Raw genomic sequence first — 24515 nt, 5'->3', positions numbered from 1 at the left:
GTATACAGCTTCTCATCTGGGGTTGAACAAGGTAATGTTTTGCTTTCTTATCTCAGCTCTCATACAGAGATGACCAGAGGATGCAGATGGTAGGGGACAGTGCAGCAGGGTAGTGTAAGAAGCTCCACTCTGGGGCCAGTTGGACAGGGTCTGAATCCCAAAGGCTCATTAGGCACTCATTAATGGGGTGGCTTCAGGCAGGTCACTTTAACACTCTGAACCGCTTTTTCTCTTTTGTAAAATAAAGAAAATAGAATTTACTGGGATGAATTGTTTCCAATTTGAGATTATAATGTATGTGAAATGTGTGCGTGTGTGTGTGTGTGTGTGTGTGCGCATGTCCACACATGTAATCACACACACGCGTGGGCGTATTTTCCCTAGGAGCAGTGGTTTAGTATTTGCTAATTCAGTGTTTGTGGAGCCTTCATAGATATACCACTGCAAATAATAAGAATCGATTGTATGTTGAATTTTCTGGGATACAAAAAGCTGGAAAGAATCAAGAAAAACAATTAATAAGAATGTTGTGACTGGAAATGAAAAAAGAAGCAAAAGAATCAGAAAATCAGAGTAAGGCAAGATTGAACTGAAAAATGGGTAACTCTCAGAACCCGTCCTTACCAGGAGCAGCAACAGAAGAGAACTCCGCTGACGGTGACCTAGACAAGGTCTCGAGGTCTGAAGCCGGACTGACAATTTCCTGGAGGTAAATCACAGGATCTGTAGGGAGGGAAAATGTTGACAGATTGTTCTATCATAAACATCCTTACTTGCTGTGCTAGGCCTTTAGTTCAAAGCCCTGTTGGTTTCGCTGTCATCCCATGACTCTACTAGGTATGCAAAGAATGGCAGAGGTACTTCTAAGACGACAGCAAGCATGCTTCTTAAATGCCTCAACAAACAAACTGTGTTAGGCATGTGAGATTAATGAAGTAGACACTAGGATTTTACAAAATAAATCTAAAGATGCCCAGGGGGAAGTAGAAGACATTTAAATGGTGGTCCTGGAGGGTAGGGAGTAAGAAAAAAAAAAGCTGGCTGGGAACATCAGCCCCCATTTATTTCATTTTCTTCATTCTAGAAGAGGCTGAGTCAGTTCCCACACTAGTGGCATCTGATGTGATCCTGGGAATAGCGCACACCCTCAGTACAAAACGATGGCACTTAGAGCCTAGTGCACCAAGGCAGGACAGAGACCACCCCCAGCATGTTTTTTTGTTTTTATTTATTTTTGGCTGCTTTGGGTCTTTGTTGCTGCATGCGGGCTTTCTCTAGTTGCGGCGAGTGGGGGCTACTCTTCTTTGCAGTGCGCAGGCTTCTCATTGCGGTGGCTTCTCTTGTTGTGGAGCACGGGCTCTAGGCATGTGGGCTTCAGTAGTTGTGGCTTGCGGGCTCTAGAACGCAGGCTCAGTAGTTGTGGCGCACGGCTTAGATACTCGGAGGCATGTGGGATCTTCCCAGACCAGGGATTAAACCCGTATCCCCTGCATTGGCACGCGGATTCTTAACCACTGCGTCACCAGGGAAGTACCCCCCAGCATGTTTTTTTCCCCCAAAGCTTTATATTATTATGCATGTGGTGGTTATCTACCATCCTTTCATTCTGGTTAGCCTGCCACTTCCTCCAAGACTGAGATCTCTCCTATATAAAAGAGCTATCCCTCCTGAAGTGTATCCTTTCACTCTCAATCAACTCAAAATTATAAAAGAGGAAAAATGAAACTAAGGATGTAGCATGGTATTTCCTTCTCCATGTAGAGCCCCCATCGAGGATGCTGGCGGTTACCTGAGCGTTTCTCCCGCAGAGGGTACAGAAAGTCCAGGGCTTTTCCTGCGTATCTGGAAAGCAGCGAGTCCACCTCGTCCATGGTGAAGCCAATCTCCTGGCCAGCCAGCAGCTGATGCAGAGTCTGCACAGCCATGGTGGCCCAATCCACTTTCATGTTCATGAGCAGCTGCTCCAGCATGAGCAGGGGGTTAGAGGACAAGTGGGAGTAGCTGGCCCGGTACTGCTCGGGCAGGGTTAGCAGGACCTGGGTGTGGGGCAGAGCCACAGAGTGAAGAACACAGGACACGAATTTCAGAAGAAAGCCAAGATTCTTACTGGGAAGGGGGAAGGGTATCTGGGACCAAAGGGCACTTGGCCAGCTACTGAAACTGCCTAGGAGTCTCTTAGGAAGCAAGGCTGGCAAACTTTTCCTGTAAAGGTTTAGATAGTAAATATTTTAGGCTCCATAGGCCATAAGGTCTTTGTGGCAACTACTGATTTATAAAACCTGATAAAACCTGATTTATAAAAGCAGGCAGAGGACTGGATTTGGCCCACAGGTGGTGGTCTCCTGACCCCTGGCCTAGACCAACCAGGCATGGTTGACCCCTGCCTGATCCTTAAAGCCACCATTCTGTCCATTTGAGGCTTTACTAGAATAAGCAATATAAGGTGGACTAAACCTGGCACCGCCAGTGTTCTACAGGTGAATGACGACTCTAAATTCCTCCTAGAGGCTGTTATTCCTGGGCTTGAAATACATTCACTGGCTCTTCTCACTGCCAATTTTCAAAGATTCCATTTAGGTACAGTACATCCAAAAAAAAGAAAAAAAAAGAAAAAAAAAAGGTGTATCCTCTTTAGAATCATTTTACATAGTTGAACTCTTAGCAAGTAGGCTCGTGGTCATATTCATGGCTCTCCCAGCACTCATTCTATTCATGGGGCAAGTTCTACACTCAGGGGGCCAGTATATATGACTTCCAATCAGAATCATTATTAGAGAGTTAGAAGGCCTTATCTCTCCCCAAACTCTCCTTCACTGGATTACTTTTTCTAGCTTATAATTTCTTCTATTAGTGTCTCCAAGGTTACACATCAAAGGTAAAGACTTATCTCATTGCCTAGACAATTAACCCTTTTCCTTTAGCACAAAGTAGTTTTAAGGATTTAAAGCAGTAGTTTTAAATCCTCGCATCAGAATCCTTCTGGAAGATAGGCAGGCCCTGTCCCAAGGGGTTCGGTTTTAATTACTCTAGGGTGGAGATTAACTACTGCTATTTTTAGAAAGTCCAGGTGATTCTAATTCATGGTCCAAATTGAGAAGGCTTGGTATAGCAGATGCCAAGGAAAGCATAAAGAGAATTTAAGAGGACAGTAAAATTCACTTTGGAGGCAGAGCAGTAAGAGAACGGTAAGTCCTAAGGGATGTGGTGGGCTGTTAGGGTCAAGATTTTATATACCACAGGTCAAGGATGGCAGGTGCCTGGAAGGGCAAGTTCTGAAGTGGGAGATGGGCCAGCAGTCCCTCCCTCAGGCATGCTTTCCCAACACCCCCTTCTCCTCCTGACCTTGGATCCCATGTACAGTGCTTGGATTTCACGGTGTCGGTCAGCGGTCAGTTCTCCATAGAAGTGGGTGGTGAGGTAGTTGGCCAAGAAGTGAGAAGTGGCCAAGCTACAGTGCTGGTCGAGGGACTGCTCTGTGACCTCAAGGCACATGGTGAGGTCAGGAATTCTTCGCAGGAGCTGTTGCAGGAGGAAGGTAGAGGAGAAAGGTGAGACCTGTAGAAGAACTCTTAGAACAGCCTTGTTTTGTTTGAGAACAGAACCTTCAGGTTTAGTCACTGTGGATTAACCCCTTCTCTGCACTCATTTTTTCACCACCCCCAAAGCTTCACAAATGATGGCTTTGACAGGACCAGAGATCAGCAGAGTCTTGGACCCAGCTGCCCATCTGGCACCTAATGCAGGGCTAGGCACCTCTAGGGAAGGTGACTATAACCAGCTCCTGAAGGACACGGAGGGGCAGATCTGAGACTGCGAATGCTTTGCATGGGATCCAGCAGGAACAGAGCCACTGATTTGACTAACCTTCTCATCCCCTACCAAAAGAAAACTGGGAAGAGTTGGAGGCTCACCTGCAGAGCCTTTTCATGATCGCCTCTTTCTAGAAGGTGGAGAAGATGCTTTTGATGTAGGTTGATTAAATGTTCTCTTGGAATGGGGTATAGGCAGCCCCACTCCTCACACAGCTCATACTCCTGGAAGGAAACACAAATGCCTTCAATCCCTTTAAATTCCTGGCCTTGTCACTCATCCAGCTCTTGCCTGATTTTTCTCAGGAGTCTTGAGTCTGCTAAAGCCCCAGGAAAGTCTGGGAAGCGCTGATGGGAACTTCACTGTGGGACTAAAGTGGGATCACAAAGGACTAGAGTGGCAAGGTAAGTTATGAAAATGATCCAAGTAGGCTGACTGTTCAGGATGTCCTTTTTCTTTTAGCTCTACTGTAATAAAGAAACAGATGACATACAGCTACTGACACTCGGTGTCAGCCCTGGGAAGATACTAAGGAAGTGGGGAAGACCGAAAAGACTGTCCAAAGGAGACAGTGCCTGCTCAGCTCTGACTGTTGCCATATGAATGTGCAGGCCCAGTGGTGCCAGACTTTTAAAAATGCCAAAAAAACTTTAATTAAAAAAATTCCCTATTTTACAATGTTGGCAACGAAATCAATACGAAAACTAAAAATTCTGCAGAGCAATACTACATGGGGCAAACAAACATGTTGGGGTTGGATTCCATTGATATCACCCCTTGTTACTCCCCCTTCCAACACCAAATTTGTGAACTCTGGATTAAAGCTTCCCAGAGCTTTGTCCATGTGTTCTAATATGATGGCATCTGGAAGGCCCTCCCCACAACTCTGCCTGGGGCCACCTTCTTCAGGATGCTTCCTTGTTTCTTGGGCTGTCTTAGGCACCTGGCTGTGCCCCACCTTAGTCTGGGCTTACTTCGGTCACTTGGTATATCGCCATCACCCAGGGATGTGTCTCGCATCGCCCCGCCCTGCTCCCTCGTTTCCCAAAATGTGAGCTGCACAAGGGCAAGGACTAAGCTTAATTATCTTTGTTTCAACACCATCTAGCGCAGTGGTAAATAACAGACAGTAAAGGTTTCCCGGATGAATGAACATCTGAATAAATACACCTCATTTTGAACTATGGTATATCAGCTCCCTAAAGGGTAAAAAAAAATCTCCTTGGCACTCAAATATCCAATACACACATGAAAAGATAATCAAGGTCATTAGTAATCATGGAAATGTAAATTAACACCATAATGACATACCATCTTATTGGCAAAAAAGTGAAAAGCTGGACAATGCCAAAGTTGCTAAGAAGACGGAACAACAGGAACTGTGAGTGGGAGAGTAACAGGGACAGGACGACGGATCTGAAGAGCAATGTTGTAACATCTTAGAAAAGGTGAGGATGCTCATGCCTCGTGATCCAGCAATTCCAGTGCTAGGTATACATTCTGTACCTACTGTAAACAGTGTAGGAAATCTTGTGAATGAAAACAAGGGTGATAGTACAAAAGTGTCAACTGTATTATCCTCTATTCTTCTAGGTATGTTGGTACATTTCACACACACAAAAGAGAAAAATAAAAGTGTGGTGTAGTTATAGAAAAAAATGTGAACCTTGATACGTGGAAAGAGGTCTACATAACCAGCTAAGGAACAGCAACTCTGGAAAGAGGAGGAAGGGGAACAGTACCCAGGAAAATGGTACCTTGGCTTCTAGAATCACATTCATGACAGTTGATGGGTCCTCGACACAACAGTTCCTCAGGGTCTGCCAGTCACACCACACGGGGGTAGCCTGCAAACCTAGAATCTAAGGAAAGACAGAAAAAGCTATCAAACCACACTGCAATTACTCTGCTCAGGAATAAGTCACTGGAGTTTCCAGGGATGGGCCATCCCCAGGTCTCTGTCCCAAAGTCAGGCTGTCAGAACTTGCCAGGACAGAGGAGGGATTAGAACGAATGGGACAAAGAGTGTTTGGAGAGGTGAGAGAACCTATCCAGCAAGTATAATCAGGGAGCAAAGGCTGAGTGGGGGGGCCAGGATTGGGGCCTTTCACTTGGAGGACAATCCTCAGAGGCTTCTGTGCTTTGCAGCTTGTTCAGTCTTCTGGAGTCACTTGTCCCCTGCCCCGCCAGCTCAAAACTCTAGAGAGGTTATTCTTCTGTCCTGAATGCTCTGTGGCATCACCTTTCATGCAGCATTTAGCTCTGCATGAAAAGTGCTATGGAAGAGTGGAAAGAAAATCTTTTTCACCTGCCACTTTCACTTTCCCTGGTTGGGCTCTGGGCTCTGTTCAGTTCCAAGCACACATGGAAAAATTAGCATATATGTATACTTGTTATGTAGCTGTACCATCGAAATCTGTCTTCCTGAGCCTCTTGATCTTGAATATGACACATATATCCAAAAATTTTTCACTGTGAAACTGTCACTCTCATGAATCCCTTTCAAAATGGCTCTTAAAATTTAGCTGAAGTTTAAAACAATCTTTAAAAAAGACATAGGAGATTAAATTCTATAAAAACTCTTGAACAACAAGACACAATATACATAAAACATACAGCGAGCTCACATATACAAGGATACCTTGGGGATACTGTGGGTTCAGTTCCAGACCACCACAATAAAGTGAATATTATAATAAAGTGAGTCACACGAATTTTTTTGTTTCCCAGTGCAAATAAAGTTATGTTTACATTATACTGTAGTCTATAAATTGTGCAATAGCATTGCCTACAAAAAATGTACATGCCTTAATTAAATATTTTATTGCTAAAAAATTAGTTTTAGCAATTAATTTGAGCATTCATCTAGTTATAATGTTTTTGCAATAGCAACATCAGAGTTCACTGATCACAGGGACTTCCCTGGTGGTCCAGTGGTAAAGAATCCGCCTTCCAATGCAGGGGACGTGGGTTTGATCCCTGGTCAGGGAACTAAGATCCCATGTGCTGCGGGGCAACTAAGCCTGCATGCCACAACTACTCAGCTCGTGCGCCTCAACTAGAGCGCACGAGCCGCAAACTACAGAACCCACGCCCTCTGGAGCCCGCGTGCCACAACTAGAGAAGAAAAAAACCTGCACGCCACCACTAGAGAGAAGCCCCTGCACCACAATGAAGAGCCTGCACGCTGCAACGAAAGATCCCGCGTGCCGCAACTAAGACCTAACGCAGCCAAAAATAAATAAATAATAACTAAATCTTTAAAAAGAGTTCACTGATCACACATCACCATAACAAATATAATAATAATGAAAAAGTTTGAAATACTGTGAGAATTATCAAAATGTGACACGTAGACATGAAGTGAGTTAAGTGCTGTTGGAAAAATGGTGTCAAGAGACTTACTTAATGCAGCGTTGCCACAAACCTTCAATTTGTAAAAAACATAGTATCTGCAAAGTGCAATAAAGCAAAATGCAGTAAAAAAAAAAAAGGTGTGCCTGTACATATGAAAAAGGCACTGTGGACTGTAAAGCACCATTCTAGTGTTAATTTTATTATTAATTTTTAATCCTTGTCTGACAGGTACATATTTAAAATTATAGGAGTAAATAAAATAGGAAACAGATAGAGGCTCCCTCGCTCTTCACCTAAGAACGGAAGCCAGATACAGAGCAGAAGCAAGATACAGAGCAAAAGCCAGCCCCAGATTTTCTGTTTCTTAAAATCCACCATCGGGCTTCCCTGGTGGCGCAGTGATTGAGAGTCCACCTGCCGATGCAGGGGACACGGGCTCCCGGTCCGGGAAGATCCCACATGCCGCGGAGTGGCTGGGCCCGTGAGCCATGGCTGCTAAGCCTGTGCGTCCGGAGCCTGTGCTCCGCAACGGGAGAGGCCACAACAGTGAGAGGCCCGTGTAACGCAAAAAAAAAAAAAAAAAAAAAAATCCACCATCACATGAGAATAGGCTGGAGTTGGTAATAAGGTAAGAAGGCTATTTCCTTTCTCTTGATGCCGAATCCTATACCTTCTGATACACCAGCAGCTCTGCTAGCTTTCTCTGTAGCTCACACTCCAGCCCATCTTGGAGATCTGTGTCTGAAATGCAGTAGGCCAGGATCTCCAGGCATGACTCCAGGGGCCACCGGTCCACAAACTGCAGTGTTAGCCGACTTCTCAGAGATGCATCCTTCACAGCAAACAGGTACTGCCAACCTTCTTTGACTACAAGACAAAAAGATGCTCAGCAAGGCTGGCGCCGGAGCTCAAGAGTCCAGGTTACTTCTTAAGAGAAGGGCTTTGTTCAGTTTCACAAAACAGAAGCTTGGAGGATCCTGAAGATCCTTCTGACCTGAATTAGTTTTTACACTTGGAACACTATAGGAGAAATACGATACCCTGTTTCTCTTTATGCAAATGTAATCATAGTCACGGGACTTTCTGAAGAGAGGGAGAAAAGGCGAAAGGAGAGGAAAAAGGAAAGATTTTCTCCACTCCCCACAGCCCGCCCAGCTCTTGCTCCCCCTAGTGGACAGCTGTAGGTCATTGCTCTCAACTCTGGGTACACATCAAAGTCTCCTGGGGAGCTGTCAAACAGGCCCAGACCCTGTTTTTATAAATAAAGTTTTATTAGAATACAGCCACGCTCACTCGTTTATGGATTGTCTATGGCTGTTTTCATGCTATGATGGCAGAGCCAAGTAGTTGCAACCGAGCCTGTACAGCCTACAAAGCCCTTTACAGAAAAACTTGCTTGACCCCTACTTTAAAGCAAACACTTGCCTGAACCCTATCGTGGGCTTCTGTAAACGGGGCTCTGATATTTGTAGTTTATAGAATTTCACAATGATTCTGCCATGCAGGGTTGAGAATATTGGTTATGAGTGCCTGTCCTAAAGTTCGATGGAGTTGGGTTCTAAGCTCTGCTCTACCACTGACTATCCTGGGCAGTTTCCTACCCTCTGAGCCTCGTTCGCCTCTCAGTATCGTGAGATTATGGTGGCACCTTTCTCTAGAGTTACTGTGAGCATCAGATGCGGTGATCTACTCAGTGAATGCCCAATACTATTACCACTGGTGAAGGAGGGAGGCACGGCTTTCTGCTCACCACCTGCCGCAGCACAGCTCAGGACCGCATCCTGTATGCTGCTCAAGTCGTCCACATCTCGCCCGTACACTTCAGTGAGCTGAAGGGCCCAGTGCCAATCTCTGGCCACCAGGGCTTCCTCGAAGGCCTTGGTGAGCACATCCAGGGCTATGGGAGAATGCAGGCCCAGGAGGACGGTAGAGAGACTGGCCCGGCCGCAGAGACCTGCTGCCAGACTCTGCCCCTGCTTGGAGGACCCTCGTAGGGGCTCCCAGGCAGCTAGGAGGGAGGCCTCAAGCATAGGGAACTGTTCCAGGAGGCGCTCACACTCCTGGGCTACCTGCTCTGCAGTCAGAGGCACCTCCCTGTGGCCACGAAGCTCCTTCCAAGACAAGCCGGGCTTGGTGATCTTTGACCCCTGGGAAGCCCCCAGACAGGCCACGGTAGCCAGCAGCTTTGAGCGGGACTTAAGGAAGGCCAAGGCAGAGGAGGTGAGGGCTGGGCCTGATGAATCCCTCGGGGAGGAGGGGGGCTTTTTCTCCAGCGTGGGATTCTCAGTTGGCTTTGAGGAGCTCAGTGTAGAAAGTGGGAGGTCCTCCAGGCAGTGAGAGGTATGCAGCTGGGTCAGAATGCCCAGCTGGGTCAGAAGGGATGATGTCTGCTGGCTCTGACGGGAAGAGCAAAGGGCAAGGGGCTCACAGCAGCAGTTGACAATGACCTGTGGCACACTCAGGCTGAGACCCTCTCGGGCCAGAAGGGCTGCCAGCCTGGAGGGAGAGAAGCAGAGGGCATGTAAGGCCTCAGTGCCTGGGCACCATCACTCAATCTCAGAATTTCTTTATGTGTAAACAAGCAAATGTAAATGTAGACTCTCTAATCGTTCCCCCACCCCCTCTCTTTTTAAATCAAAAGGCAGCCTGTTGGACCCAATTCTCTGCCCCTTGCTTTTTTACTTAATAACAAATCTGGGAGATCTGTCCATAGCCCTCTACAGAGAGGCCCCTCATTCTTTTTTTACAGCTACATAGCATTCCATTATGTGGAAGAAACTGAATTTAACTAGCCTCCTATTAGCGGACAGTGGCTATGCCATACAAAGCTATAATAAAATGCCTTGGTACATACAGCATTTTTCATACTTATAACAAAGGATAAATTCCCCAAGGTGGACTGTTAGGTCAAAAATGTGGTTTGTCATTTTAGTGGATATGGACAAACTGCCTTCCCACAGGGGCTGTACTAATTTCTATCCTGCTGGCAATCTGTGAGAACGCTTGTTTTCCTACAGCCTTGCCAACTAATGTGTTATCAAAGTTTTGGATTTTTGCCTACTCATAAGTGAAGAGTCCCCTTAATTTTATACTTGCAATATAAACATTAGAGGTGGAGAGAGAGAAAGAAACGAGGTACACTGAATTTTAATGTAGCTTGTATAAGAGTAAATGCAAATTAAGGGAAAAGTCTGGAAGAAATCTCAACTTCCTGTATTGAACTCAAACACAGCCCCACTGAGCCCTTGGTTTCCTTGATGAACAATTAGGAAGGCCCAGGCCTGGCTCCTACCTCTCTGGGGGAACTTGTCGCTCAAGCAGGAGGTGTGACACCAGTTGGGAAGAGCTCTGTTGCAGGAGAACAAAGGGGTTTCCCACCTTGACTTCCACGTGATCTGCAAAAGTAAAGAAAGTGATCTTTGCACCACTGATTGCAACATTCAGAGCACTGTTTTCCAGAATCAATAAAAAAGTAGTGTCAAAACTACATGGAAAGCCCTTCTGTTGATATTTTTCTAGGTAAAAGGTATTCCTGACATGATGCTGACCACAGGTTTATCTACGCCTTACCACTGTTCTAAAGACTTCCAACTACAGACGGACTTCAGTGAGCAGGCCTAGCCACAGACAGCCCAGACTGCTCCCTTCGATATGACTGAAGTGTAGGTAATACTCGCTCTGTGGACTTGAGTAAGAATCTGGCACTCGACTCAGAGACTTAATTCCCCTGGTGGGTCCTCATATCCACAATAGATCGAAGATCTGGGAGAGGTATTTTTGAGTCATTAATGCCATCAAAATGTACTGAATACTCTCATGTGCTGTACCATTGTACGAGGCATCAAGGAGACAAAGGTGAATAAAACACAGAGGTGAATAACAGAGGACCTCATACGTAGTGTCCTCGGCTACCGCTGTACCCAGAACCTCTTCAGTGTGCGCCTTCCTCTTCCTTGCCCCTAAACACTTGTGGGTCAGTCCTGACTCTATTTTCTTTCTTGCTACTTACCAGGCTCGGAGCTCAAACTCCGCAGGAGAACAGCAGCCAGGGTGCTGCAGTACCTGAAGAAGGTGCCCATGTAGTCGGTCTGCCTGCCGCCTGCCGGCATCTGTTTGCCCAGGTTCTTCTGGAGGAGCTGAGTCTGGATATACACAGGGTGGGCCTCTGCCTCCAGAGCTTTCTCGGCCACCTGCTCCACCAGGGAGGTGAGTGGAGTACTCCTGGGCTCTGGGAGGAGTTATGAAAGGAGAAAGCATGTAGTGTTGAGTCTGTGCATCTGCCTTTGGGTCAGTTTCCAAACAATATGGGAACTGGGCCTCTGTACACTGCATGGGACATCCTATAGCCTGGCTGCTACGCTGACAAGGCAGTTATAAAATCCTAAGTTGGTTGCTTATACAAGTGATTCTCAGCCAGGAAGAGCTTTGAGTCTGGAGAAATCAGGGTGGAGAGTTCCATTTTCACCTATGTCTCGGGTGGAACAGCTCTGTGAAGCTCACAGCACTCTTTTGCGGAAGGGTTAATCAATGTTTACGGAGTCCCTTCTGGGTATATCTGTCATAAGGAATGAGAAAAATGTTCCAGCTAATGAAGTGCTAAGCAGCCCTTCACTTAGGAGGTGGGGAAACAGGTGGAATTAGTTACGAGACAGGCCCTGGTTAACTAGAGGGCTGGTAGGGCCCACTTCTGAGTCCTCAGCCTCTGCTCCAAAGTACTCTTTCCCGTTCCACTGTGTCCTCTCCCCATTTCAACCTCATCTGCTCCCATGCAGTCGGGCCTGTACCTGGCAGCTGTAGTGCTTCTCTCAGTGACTGAAGGATCTGCTCCAGCTGCTGGGAGAGGGTAGCGTGGCTAGCGACACAGTCCTCGGTGAGGCTGGGCCAACACATCTGAAGCAGCTCAGCAATGCTGCACCGTGGGGGACCTCCCCCCTTTTCCTCTACACTCTCTACGGAGAGCAAATGAGAATGAAAAAGTGAGGTCTGATGCTGACCTCATGTTCCAAGGCTGGGAGGTTAAAAAGGGGTAGTAAAGCAGCTCACCTGGTTTGATTTGTCCGGCTGACAGAAGTGGGTAATTGAGAATCTTACTGATCTGCTGAAGAACGCTTGGAAAACCTCGAATGCCATCAGCACTGAGGAATACGTGGTCTAGCCGGCGACCTGGAAACAGGATGAATCGAGAAGGAATGCAGAAAAAAATAAGGTACTTTCAGAGACTGACACTCAGTCCTGTATTTACTTGTGAAGTTTTATCTTCTCCAATATTGAGGAGGAAACATACGCTGTACCATTTTTCATGGCAACCAGCATACTGGGCTTATTCCATGCTCACTGTTCCAGGGCTACCTCTGGCAAGATGCCTCAGCTGTCCACAGCAGCAGACCCAGAAGCTCTGGCATTCCTAGGGAATCGCTGTCCCAAGCCGATCAGGCACTTCCTGTGCATGTGCCTTGGTACTTCCTTCAGCTGAGAACTTGAGCTGGGATCTTATCTGTATCTTGACACCCTGACTAGACTATAAATAACTTTGTGGACAGAGATTATTCCTCATACCTCTCCTGTACTCCCGTATACTTGGGATAATCTGGAAATGCAGTAGGTACTAAGTTAATTCCTGATTGATTGGCATGAAACCAGTCAGCTTGAATATTATTAATAGCTTGGATAATATTTACATTCATTTTAGAATATAAGTACTAGATGAGGGAGAGGGAAATTGTTCGATAAAAACAGCATTGTGTATGCCACGGCATACTTTCCTAGAAGGACTATGTCAATGTTAAAGGACTTTTAAATCAACAGCTCAGAAGTGATTTGGAAGGGTGTGCAGAATAGAGTTATCACAGCAGGCCTGAGACTGCTGTCCTTAGAAAGGGCTGCTTGCAAGGTTGGTCCCTGGTTGGTGTCTGTGAACTTGACTGGTAAACGGTTTCCTACACTGATATAAAACTTTCTCTAAATGATGAGAGCGACTGATTGTGCCTAAACTGTTTGTACAATGTGGTTTATGCTGAACACCTGCCTTTCTCCTGAGAGCCTGGAATTTTGGTACATGCTGGGCAGAGGGTCCCTCTGTCACCAGCTCCCAATAAAAACCTTGGGCACTGGCTCACTAATGAGCTTCCAGCAGACAACACTTCACACTTGTTTGTTGTCACAACTCATTGCTGGAGGAGTTAAGCACATCCCGTGTGACTCCAGTGGGAGAGGACTCTTGGAAGCTTGTGTCTGATTTCCTCCAGACTTTACCCCATGAACCTTTCCCCTTTGCTAATTTTGCTTTGTGTCCTTTTGATGAAATAATTCGTAGCCATGAGTATGACTATATGCTGAGTTCTGTGAGTTCACCCATCGAATCACTGAACCTAAGGGAGGCTATTCATATCATATCTATTCACCATTCCTCCCTCCATATTACTCAGAGAGAACATGTTTCTTTCTCTCTCCCTGGTCAGTCCTTCCAATGCTGGGTGTGTGTATCAAGGATGGGTGGGGAGTGGAACTTTGCCTAATTCTTTCTTCACATTCCTCTACCTTCATTCCTCCAAGAATTCCATGTACACATCCTGGGATATTATTAACCTCAAGGTACTATCCTCCCTCCAACTGTGATCCACTAAAATTTCCCTTATACCTGGTTTACAAGCTTGAGACTCAGGTTTTAGGTTAAGTGGGATTCACTCTGTTGGAGGTATGCAGTTTAAGGGCACAAATTCCATTGGTACCATTTTTGAATGTATATTTCTTCCTTGAATTTATCTATAAACCAGAAGAGAATTTCCCCAAATGACTGGAATTTGTTATATCTGTTAAGAAGGCGAGACTCTCAGTAAACTATATTTAAGTTGCCAGACCGGACATGAGGAAATGAACTAATAATCCTTTCTCCCCGTCCCTCCTTCCCCGATAACTTTCTTCTTGCACGATTATTAAGCATCTCAGAACCCCATCTCCTCATTTGAGAATGAAGGGATCAAGCAAAAGCAGCACACTCACCCCGACTCTCAAGGCTGCTGTTCAGGCGCCGTTCAGCAGTTTCCAAGAGCTGCTTGCCGGTTTTCCAGAGCTGGCACTGAGAGCAAGCCAGGTCAAATGCAGCCATGGCGGGGGGGCTGAGGTCTTCCAGAACCTCTCTCAGGGGGGCAGTGGGCTCCACTGGGCTACTGCTTATCCAGAAGTCCTCCTGGAGTGTGGGGATGGGGTCTCCCGAGGTGCTGAGCAGCTTGTCGGTCACATCAGAGATGGAGTAAAATACCATTCCTGGACACCCAGCAGTGGGATACAAGGCGAGAGGTTAAAATGACGCTCACTAGCACTTTTATTTTGAAAAGTAGTTATTTAAAAAATGTCTGAGGTCCTTCTGCACAGTATACCATCTATGCATATCAAGACCACCATTACAGCCCACTCTTACGGCATCAAAACAATGGCATGGAAAGAAGGACCAAGAGAAACTCAAAAAGTTGGAGTTTAGATCCAAATGGGATCTAAAAGTAGGATGAAATGAGGTAGATCTGTGTGTGCTCATCAGAAAAGATCTCTAAGATACATCACTAAAAAAGCAAGGTAGAAAATAGTACTTGTTGGAAGAGCTCATTTATATTAAAAACAAAAAGGATGTAAAGAAAATCTCTGGGAGCTTATAGAAGGAGCAACAAGTGATGGTAACTTGATATATAGAGCCTAGACCAGCAAGAGATGTAAAAATATGGGACAAGATTCCACTTTCAAGAAATAATGAAACGATGAGCCCTTTCTGCAGTGCAGCCAAGGGTGGGAATTGACATCTGTGAATCCCAGGCCACAGGTGTTAGATGCAACTTCTTCACTTGCTAGAAAAGTAGAATAATATGCTTTATCCCTGAATGATTACATGGGAAGAAAATAAGCAATTCCCCAAATCCCAAGATTAACGGCCATCAAAACACATGGTGGAAACTGCATTCACACTCTTCAGTGTAAGTCACGTGGGACAAGCTTAATGGAGGAGCTCGTGGGGCAGGTAAGTGACCACCGTGGTCAGCGAGGTTAGGCACAGCTAGAAAATGACTCTGGAGGTGTCAGGACTGCTGTTCTTCAAGGCAACCGTCCTTCTCTAGGTTTCTGCTCACCTTCATGATGAGCCTCTGATTTGGGTGGTTTTTCCCCACACCCTCCTCCCACAGCTCCCTCACCACCTGGCAACAGGGAAGCCAGACCTGCGGCTGCAGCGCTGCCAATGGCCTGCAGAGTTGAGCGGCCGCTGCCTGTTCTTCGGATGGTGCCACTACCCCCGTCCGAGTTCTGGTTTTCGATCTTGTGCTCTACTCGGGCCAGCTCCTGGATGACCTCCTGGTAGCGCTCCATGAACAGCAGCTCCCCGGAGCTGGGCGAGGACTTCAGGTTGAATGTGAACACCACCTGCCACAGGAGAGGAAGGAGTGTGGCTTGCGGCAGGCCCACTGAGGTGGAGAGTGTCTACAGATCTGAGATCTTGCTAGTCATCAGACTCTGGCCCTAAGACATCTGCTTTGTGGGGCTGGAAGAACACTGGACACTCAAAGAGTAGGTCAAATGTAGAAATAACTCGTAAAAGTCAGCAAGAGGGGCCACTAAAGCCCCAGCGGAAAATAGGCAAAAGATGTGGACAATTTCAAAGAGAAAATACACAGAACTAATACACAGGTAAAAAATGTTTTCCCTTCCCAGTAATTCAGGGAATTTAACATTAATACTACCTTGCATCTACCATAATGACAAAGTGTAAAAATAAACCCTCAGGGGGTGGTGGCGGAATGAACTGTCACAACCTTTTTGAAAAGCAATTTGGCAGTCTACAGAGCTTTAAAAATGTTTATATTCTTTGACTCAGTCGTTTTTATGAAAAACTTTCTTAAGGAAATAATTCAAAAGTCAATGTATAAAGGTGATAATCTTGACACTATTCACTACAACTATTACCAGGTTGAAAATAAATGTGAGTTAACAGGGAATGGTCAAATGCAGCTACTAGAGCAGACTATCATAAGGTCACTAAAATCAGTTACTAGGCAAATGCTTATATTATAATGTAAAAAAGGCACTTAGTTTTAGATTCAAAATGATCTTGGCTCTATATAAAAGTCACATACATCTTGGAAAAACATTGGCAAAAATATGCTTTTATCTTTAGTATTGGTTGTTCTGGACAATAGGTTAAAAGCAATTTTAGGGCTTCCCTGGTGGCGCAGTGGTTGAGAGTCTGCCTGCCGATGCAGGGGACACGGGTTCGTGCCCCAGTCTGGGAAGATCCCACATGCTGCGGAGCGGCTGGGCCCGTGAGCCATGGCCGCTGAGCCTGCGCGTCCGGAGCCTGTGCTCCGCAACGGGAGAGTCCACAACGGTGAGAGGCCCGCGTACCACAAAAAAAAAAAAAAAAGTAATTTTATTTTCTGGTTAATACTTTTTGGTATTTTCTTATAAATATGCACAACTTGCTCTGTAACCAGGTTTAAAAATAAAACCGTTTATTAAAAAAGAAAAATGAAAAAAAGAAAAGATCAAAGCCCCAGGAAAGGAAGAGGAAGTGAGGACATTTAGCGGTAAAGCATCAGAGGGCTCACAACTGACTTCCTCTTGGTTTGGGTGTCAGAAAGGCTGGTGAGGGTCCTATCCTTCCCAGAGGGATAGAATTATCATTATCATTAAAGTACAGGATTTAAAATGTGTCAGAGGAAGTTAAGTAAAAATTATCCAATCACCTAGATGTTTCGATGATTGACTCCTCAACAAGTAAACTCACATGAAAGAAAAATTCTGACCTATGTATTAAGGGACCAGTGCAAGCGTCATAAATATATCAAGAGAGTTTTACAAACTAGAAGAGTGGGCTTTTATGCTTTTAAATTTAAGCAATAGCAGAGGATTCTTGTATTTCTCACAGCTTGCACATAATCCGCTTAACATTCCAAGAGGTAGCACAAGCAGGTATTATATTTAACTCCAAGTTTCAGATGAGGACGTCAAAGCTCAGAGGGAGTAGAGTCTTTCTGGTTTCGACTCCCTGCACTTTTCCCTACACAACATTCTAATTTGCTAGCTCCCTACACTTCCTGTATGTTAAACTGGCATTCTATTTGTTATTAAAAATTGTTTGCATAGTGATTTCTAACTATGTAAAACCACATATGTGTTCAGAAAAGGACAACAAGAAACAAAAATATTTCAACGTTTTGACTGTGGCCGAATGTTTTCTTTTATCTTGTTAAAAAACTGTTTTAAAACAGTTTTTTCTTGTTAAAAAACTGTTAAAAAAACTGTTTATACAAACAGATGATTCAACGGCTTAAATCTCCTCCTTCTGGATCTTGAAATCCACAATGCTCAAGATCAGGCTCCATACACGGAAACTCCCTCCTGCTTCTGCTACACGTGGCCCCTCAGGTGCGCCCGACTGGCTCTGCTTGCACAAGCATCCGGCTTTACCTGATGTCCCGCGGGTCCCAGACAGCAAAGGGCTACCTCAGCGTTCTTTCCTGTGACAAAGTAGAGCCTAGGCTCCTAACACCTGCTGCACAAGTACCCGCCTCACCTGATGGGCTTCTGCGAAGTTCCCCCGGAGGATGCAGGATGCCAGCAGTGACTCAGGTGGGGAGAACATCATGCGGATGAGTGAACTTTGAGGTTGAGGCTGCAACCGGCCATCCAGCTCATTCTTCCCAGATGCAGTGCTCAGACTTCCCTCTGTCGGGACACAAGAACGTGGGGGTCCAAGGAAGGGATAGAAATTGAGGAAAAACTATTCTGTCACCTGCTGCCAAACTCCTATCTTCTCAAAGTCCTTCTCTAAAAGGTCTGTAAACGGACCTTGAATTTTCCTCAAATGAAGCACATACCTATGCTATCATCTTTTTCTTTCTTTTTTTTTAAATTGAAGTATAGTTGACTTACAATATTGTGTTAGTTTCAGGTGTACAGCAAAGTGATTCAGTTATATATATATATATATATATATTTATATACATTCTTTTTTTAAAATTCTTTTCCATTATTGGTTATTATAAGGAATTGAATATAGTTCCCTGTGCTATACAGTAAATCCTTGTTGTTTGTCTATTTTATATATGGTAGTGTGTATCTGTTAATATGTTATCATCTTTGAATATAAGACTTGTGTACCAACAACCTTCCTTGGGTATTTACCTCTGTTTCTCTCTACTGATGGGTAACTCAGCTGATAGTGAAATAGCCCTTTCCCCACTGAACACAAGCATGAACTGCTCGGTCCAGGTTTTCACACCGTGGTGTATGGCATCTCTTTATGAGGGCAAAGCTGCTGGAAGTTGGCAACTGGTTGGGACCCCCCCATACCTGAAGCACTTGTGCTCAGCTCACTACTTGTACTTTCCAGGGATGGGTTGGAACCTCTGTCCTGGCCATCTAGAGGTATTAGGAGGAAAGAGAGAAAATCAACCATCAGTGCCTTACAGTGTAGAAAGTGAGAAGTTGGCTTAAAAGCTGAGATCTGGGTAGAGTGAGAAGATAATGGGTAGCTACTATACCAGTGGTTCCTTCTACAGTAAAATGCAAATTCCTACAGACCAAAGGTACAGGGGTGGGCTTAATATGGTCCCAGTGCTCATTTGGATAGTAGCTTATATCAGTGGTTTCCAGTTTCTGGGTCTCAGAGCCCCAGGAGCTTTCAAGTTACTTCTAGGGGTCAGCGACCCCCATTGTTCACTAAGCACTGTCAATAGTCTGAAAAAAAAATTAAAGCACAACTATTATGACATGGAACCAGTACGGTGCCAAAGAGGATCACAAAATTTTCTGACATAGAAAAAGTTGTCCTCATAGTTGAAAAAGTAGGGAACCAAAGTATAAGGCCAGGCTGATCAAAGACCATGATATTGGGACTTCCCTGGTGGCACAGTGGTTAAGAATCCACCTGCCAATGCAGGGGACACGGGTTCGAGCCCTGGTCTGGGAAGATCCCACATGCCGCGGAGCAACTAAGCCCGTGCGCCACAACTACTGAGCCTGCGCTGTAGAGCCCGTGAGCCACAACTACTGAGTCACAACTAGAGAAGCTCGCACACCGCAATGAAGAGTAGCTCCTGCTCGCTGCAACTAGAGAAAGCCCACGTGCAGCAACAAAGACCCAACAGCCAAATAAATAAATAAATTTATTAAAAAAAAAGACCATGATATTGAAAGTCCTGGAGAAAAAGCATCTTCTTCTCAACACCTGCTTTCCTACAGCTGTCGGAAAAGAGAAGATGGATTGTGCCTTCTGGGCGGGATGGGTCAGGTGGATGCAAACTGACTCAAACCAATTAACTGAGCAACTTAAGGGGCTCAGCCTTTACGTTTTCCATGTTTCTCTCATGGTAGTCTCCACCCCAGCCAGCATGTTCATGTCTCTTGTTGCCACTTAGCTAAAGCCTACTCATTCTTCTGAGCTTGATTCAAAAGTCAACTCTTTCAGAAAACCTGTTTCTCTGCCTTTGTAGACTACGCTGACCTCCCCGTCCATGAGATCTCTCTGTTTTCAGGCCGTGCCTCCGGGCAGTTTAAGTTTTTCATGTATACTGTCTATGCAGGTAAATTATAAATTCCTTGAAGGCAAAGTCCTGGTTTATGCCTCATTCACCTCCCTCAAGATACCTAGTATTTTTTTTAGCACACAGGAAACTCTTTATGAACTCCCTGTTAATTATTTTAAAACTACCAAAAACCATAATGGAAATTTGATTATCTAAAAATTTAATACTTCTGTATAATGCTTCTGTGTTAAACTCCTTTAGAAAAACTCATAATCAAGTCAAAATACAAAATGGAGCAAAACTTGTAGCACAAAATGACAGAATATTTTTCTTAAGGTATAAAGAGCTTCTTACAATTCAACAAGAAGGACAAACCCAACAGAAAATATGTGCCTTAGACTGAAAAATATAAATGGCCAATAAAAGACATTCAATCTCAAACTAAAAATTAGTATTAAAACAATGACACACCATTACTATATTAATCATATTGGCAAAGACTAAAAAGAAACCTGATACTACTCATTTTTGTTGAATGTATATGCAAATAGGCACTTACATACAGGTGGTGGGAATGTAAATTTGGTCCACCTTTTTTGGGGGGCAATTTGTTATATCTGTATTTATACCCAAATATACTTTGACCTTCTATATTATACTGCTAGGGACTTATCCTACAGATATACTCACACAAGTATGCACAGACATACGTACAAGGTCGTTTACTGTAGCATTATTTATAATAGTAAAAAACTGGAAACCATTTAAATGCCCACAAAAGGGTACATATGACAATGGACTACTAAGCAGCCTTTAAAATAAGTGAAGAGAAGTGAGTTCTCAATATAGAGTATGATATGTTTGCATATGTAAGAGGATATAAATGAAAAAAGAAAGTTGCAGTTCTCTCTATGTAGTATGATGCATCTGTATATCTAAAATGATACACATGCTTGTATTTCACGGAGAATTTTTGGAAGAAAACTATTAGCAAGGGTTACTCTGGGGGAGTGGGATTAGGATAATCTTAGATCACTTTTGTTTGTACCTCATCTTAAAGAATTGCTTTAAGATACTTTAAGATCTTATCTTTATCATTAGTGTTAAGGTACTTTACTAACTGCTTTATCTTGAAGAATATTAGACAAGTGGCACTATACCATTTGCCGCTTGTGGGAAGGAGGCATGGAGAGAGTTCTTCAGATTACCTGCCCGGCTCCTTCTTGTCTGACGACCCCGGCGGAGACTGGGGTGCCATGTGGCGATGGGCCGGTATCTTCGGGAGGGTTGCTCCTCTGAAACAGCAAACCCAGTGGGTCATACAGGAGGGTGATCAATTTTTTTTTCAATTCAAGTATTGTTGCTGTACAATATTATATGTTACAGGTGTACAATATCGCGATTCACAATTCTTAAAGGCTATACTCCATTTATAGTTATAAAATATTGGCTGTACTCCCTGCGTTGTACAATATATCCTTGTAGCTTATTTTATATCTAATAGTTTGTACCTCTTACTCCCCTACTCCTATGTTGCCCCTCCCCCTTCTGAAAGTGGTCAGTTTTGATTTGACCCACCTCCTGGGGTAACAGGTAGGGGAAGATCTGGACTGGCCTGTGCGACACTGAGCGGTACCCCAGAGTTCTGACACAAGTGGCCATGGTGATAATGCCCTGAACTAGTGTGCCTCCATGCACTCCTAGCTGTCCCACATTCCCGAGACTTTTCTCCCTCCTCCCTTTCTGTTACCTCCTCTCACCTGAGCCCTGGTTGCTGGTCACCACCTTGTACCTCCACTGGGCCTCAGAGAGAACCTTGGAGAACTGGTGCAGGCGGCTCTGCAGTGCGTCTCTGCTGCTGCTGCCCAAGCCACTCTGGCCTTCAAGCAGCTTTGGCTTCTCGGGGGAGCTGCGGCTGCTTAGCTCATCTAGCTGCTCCTGGAGCAGCCTGAGGAAGGCCCCTATTACATATTCATCAGCCAGGAACCCACTGATACCGCTAGTAAAGTGCTTTAGGTCCAAAAAGCTGTGCCTGTGAGGCTCTGGGCAACTGTCTTTTGGCTCTGCCTTCAGAGAGCTTGGAACTGTGTAGGCCAGGCTCCTGGAGACCCCCAGGGAACCCTGTTCTGACCTCCTCTCAGGCTGTGCTATGTGCTGAGGGCTCTCTGACGGGGACCTCAAACCCAACGGGCCCTTCCCCTCAGCGTCATCATCCTTAGCGTAGTCCTCGGGCAGGTGAGGCTCTGGGTGAAGATCAGCAGAGGTGATAAGGAGCAATGAGAAGATGTTTTCTAGAAGTTCCAGGCACAGAGAGTCAGGAACACTGCAAAGATACTGCTGACACCTGGCCAGGTATGTTGAAAAGAGATCTGAAGCACCTGAAGAAGCATGTATAAAAGAAGAGGCCAGAGAAAGAGAAGAGAGAAAATGCAAACATTAGAAACAGTACTTGCCAGACTGAAACATTCTCCCAAGTTTAACTCATTTCTTTCTTTGTAGTGACTCAGGGAACCGTGGTTACAGTCAGAAGACTAAGAGGCTATTGAGCCATGTCTTTTCATGATTTGTAGAAAGATTTTGCTCCCTTAACTAAAAGTACAGTTCAGTGAACGCTCATTATTTTGTTTCTGCTTTTTAAAATTACATTACTCCTTATCTCTGAGAAGCACTCCATATTTCAGTTCCTAGAATGAAGGCAGCCTGGAGACTCCTTATTCCTCAATTCCTGTTTGCACTCATTGTTTTACTACAGGTGATCACAGCCTACCCAGATCTCTTAAAATGACCATGCTCAGAGATGAAGGTCTATTCCAAAGCTGCAAGGGAGAGATACTTGACCACCAGTCACAGAAAGCAAGGTAAGGAGTTATAAGTTTTTAAGAAAAATGAGAGCTAATAGGACAGAAGGTTCTTTCAAACTGTAGGCTGTGACCTCTGACACTGACTTGGACGGCTGCATTTGAAAAAACGAAATAAAGCAGAAAAATAATCAGGAGTGTGCTCTGTTTGGAAGGGTAAGTAATGTTTCTTAAAACTTATTTCAGTTTACGCATCACATACACACATATACACATACACATGAAAGCACAAATTATATACCTAGGTGCAAACTGGAGTGATGTGAAATGCTATCTACTGTGGACTGGAGAAAAAAAAGAAGCATTTGGAAAACACTGTACTAGGTGCTCAGGCTCTGTTAGAACTTATGCAGATCACTTGCTTTCTCCATGTCCCTTTGATTCACAGAGGCTGAAAAATTATTCGTGGGCATAATAAAACCAAGGCCACCTCCCAGCCCTGGTGGCAAAGGGTTCCCACGCAAAGAACCTGCTGGGACAGGTTGTTCCCAGCTCCCGCCAGGGAAGGGGTGGGGGGCGGCGCTGCACCTGGGGAGGAGAGAGAATCGTTCACTGGTTCTGCAGCCACAGCCAGGTCCTCAGAGGGACCGTCTTTGCATTCCTGGCACTGGGAGTGCCGGTGTGAGTTCACACAGAGGGCATAGATGGCATACTTCATGGCACAGAAGCTCCGGTAGAGTGTCAGGTTCTGACACCGGCTCAGGTGCGCAGGGACCGTGGCGTCAGTTGGATCTGAATTATAGAGAGAAACAGGCAGAACTTCAGAGATGCTTCTTTTTTTTTTAAATTTATTTTATTTTTGGCTGCATTGGCTCTTTGTTGCTGTGCGCAGGCTTCCTCTAGTTGCTGTGAGTGGGGGCCACTCCTTGTCGCAATGCACGGGCTTCTCACTGCGGTGGATTCTCTTGTTGTGGAGCATGGGCTCTAGGCGCACAGGCTCAGTAGTTGTGGCTCGCGGGCTTTAGAGCGCAGGCTCAGTAGTTGTGGTGCACAGGCTTAGTTGCTCCGCGGCATGTGGGATCTTCCCGGACCAGGGCTTGAACCTGTGTCCCCTGCATTGGCAGGCAGATTCTTAACCACTGCACCACCAGGGAAGTCCCAGAGATGCTTCTTTCAGGCAGGGGCTGCATGTATGGCTGAAGCAAAGAGATGCCACACTGCTAGTCCCCTAGGTGTTCTCACCCTCTCTCCTTTCTGGCAGTGTGATGTGTGTCCCTTCCAGGCCTTTTTTTCTATTCAACAACTTTCAGTCTCTCGGTTTCCTTTTCCCCACCAACCTCCCCTCTACATGTTTGTTCAACCTAGGCCTCATAGCTATTTAACAAATCTTTCCCTTACATTTCTTAAAATACTTGCTTTTCCTTTTTTAAAAAAATAAAACTTGAAGTACATGTTTGGTCTACCTTTCGAATGCCACATTACCCAAGAGGCAGGCTTAAAATGTGTTTAGATTGAGAAATAAGAGAGCAAAGGTAACACGGTGTTTAAAAAAAAAACCTGATATTTTTAGGAAAACCCTGAAGCAGACATCATGAGAAAAAGCATAAACTCTGTTGAGATTCCATACACTTGTTTACTAATTTATAATTTTTCATTAAAAATTTGTTTTGAACTTAGGAGGGAGGAAGGTTACCATCTTTACGGAATCTCTAAACATCTTAATCTACCCCTAATTCTTATCATAGCAAAAGTATAACCTGTTCAAAGAAAAAACATTAAATGTAATAAAGCAAAAAGAAGAAAAAAATACCACCCATAAGCCTACCAGCTAAACACAACCACTGCTACATTCTGGTTTAACCCCTTTAATAGTTTTGTGTACATGTGTATGTGTTTGAGTGTAACATTTTATATACTATTTAATTTTCCTACTTCTTAAAAATCCTTTAGAGCATAAGCATTTGATTATGTTTCTATACAAACTAAATCTCTGCTGGATGCATATAGCTCTACGGAATGAATCCCTGTCTAGGCATATTCCTCA

At 44.8% G+C, this 24515-nt stretch overlaps 1 protein-coding gene across 3 annotated transcripts in view; it reads right to left on the bottom strand.

Annotated features, from left to right (window-relative positions):
- The window catches only part of ZFYVE26 (zinc finger FYVE-type containing 26), a 60917-nt gene that overhangs the window by 23934 nt on the left and 12468 nt on the right, over nt 1-24515 (bottom strand). For all 3 annotated transcript variants that reach the window (XM_082849316.1, XM_082849318.1, XM_082849317.1), the window contains 18 exons: nt 23060-23263; nt 21434-22051; nt 20882-20968; nt 18499-18567; nt 17720-17871; nt 15369-15570; nt 14167-14430; nt 12211-12330; nt 11952-12116; nt 11177-11395; nt 10460-10562; nt 8918-9663; nt 7838-8034; nt 5568-5672; nt 3912-4034; nt 3343-3519; nt 1790-2036; nt 625-723 (listed from right to left, as the gene is read on the bottom strand). In XM_082849316.1, the coding sequence (XP_082705442.1) occupies nt 625-723; nt 1790-2036; nt 3343-3519; nt 3912-4034; nt 5568-5672; nt 7838-8034; nt 8918-9663; nt 10460-10562; nt 11177-11395; nt 11952-12116; nt 12211-12330; nt 14167-14430; nt 15369-15570; nt 17720-17871; nt 18499-18567; nt 20882-20968; nt 21434-22051; nt 23060-23263 (3897 nt within the window). The remainder of the gene's footprint in view (nt 1-624; nt 724-1789; nt 2037-3342; nt 3520-3911; nt 4035-5567; nt 5673-7837; nt 8035-8917; nt 9664-10459; nt 10563-11176; nt 11396-11951; nt 12117-12210; nt 12331-14166; nt 14431-15368; nt 15571-17719; nt 17872-18498; nt 18568-20881; nt 20969-21433; nt 22052-23059; nt 23264-24515) is intronic.

Source organism: Leucopleurus acutus (assembly GCF_964270905.1).
Source record: "Leucopleurus acutus genome assembly, chromosome: 1".
Classification (NCBI taxonomy): domain Eukaryota; kingdom Metazoa; phylum Chordata; class Mammalia; order Artiodactyla; family Delphinidae; genus Leucopleurus; species Leucopleurus acutus.
Note: the sequence above shows the minus strand (reverse complement) of the source record. Positions and strands in the feature narration are given on the sequence as shown.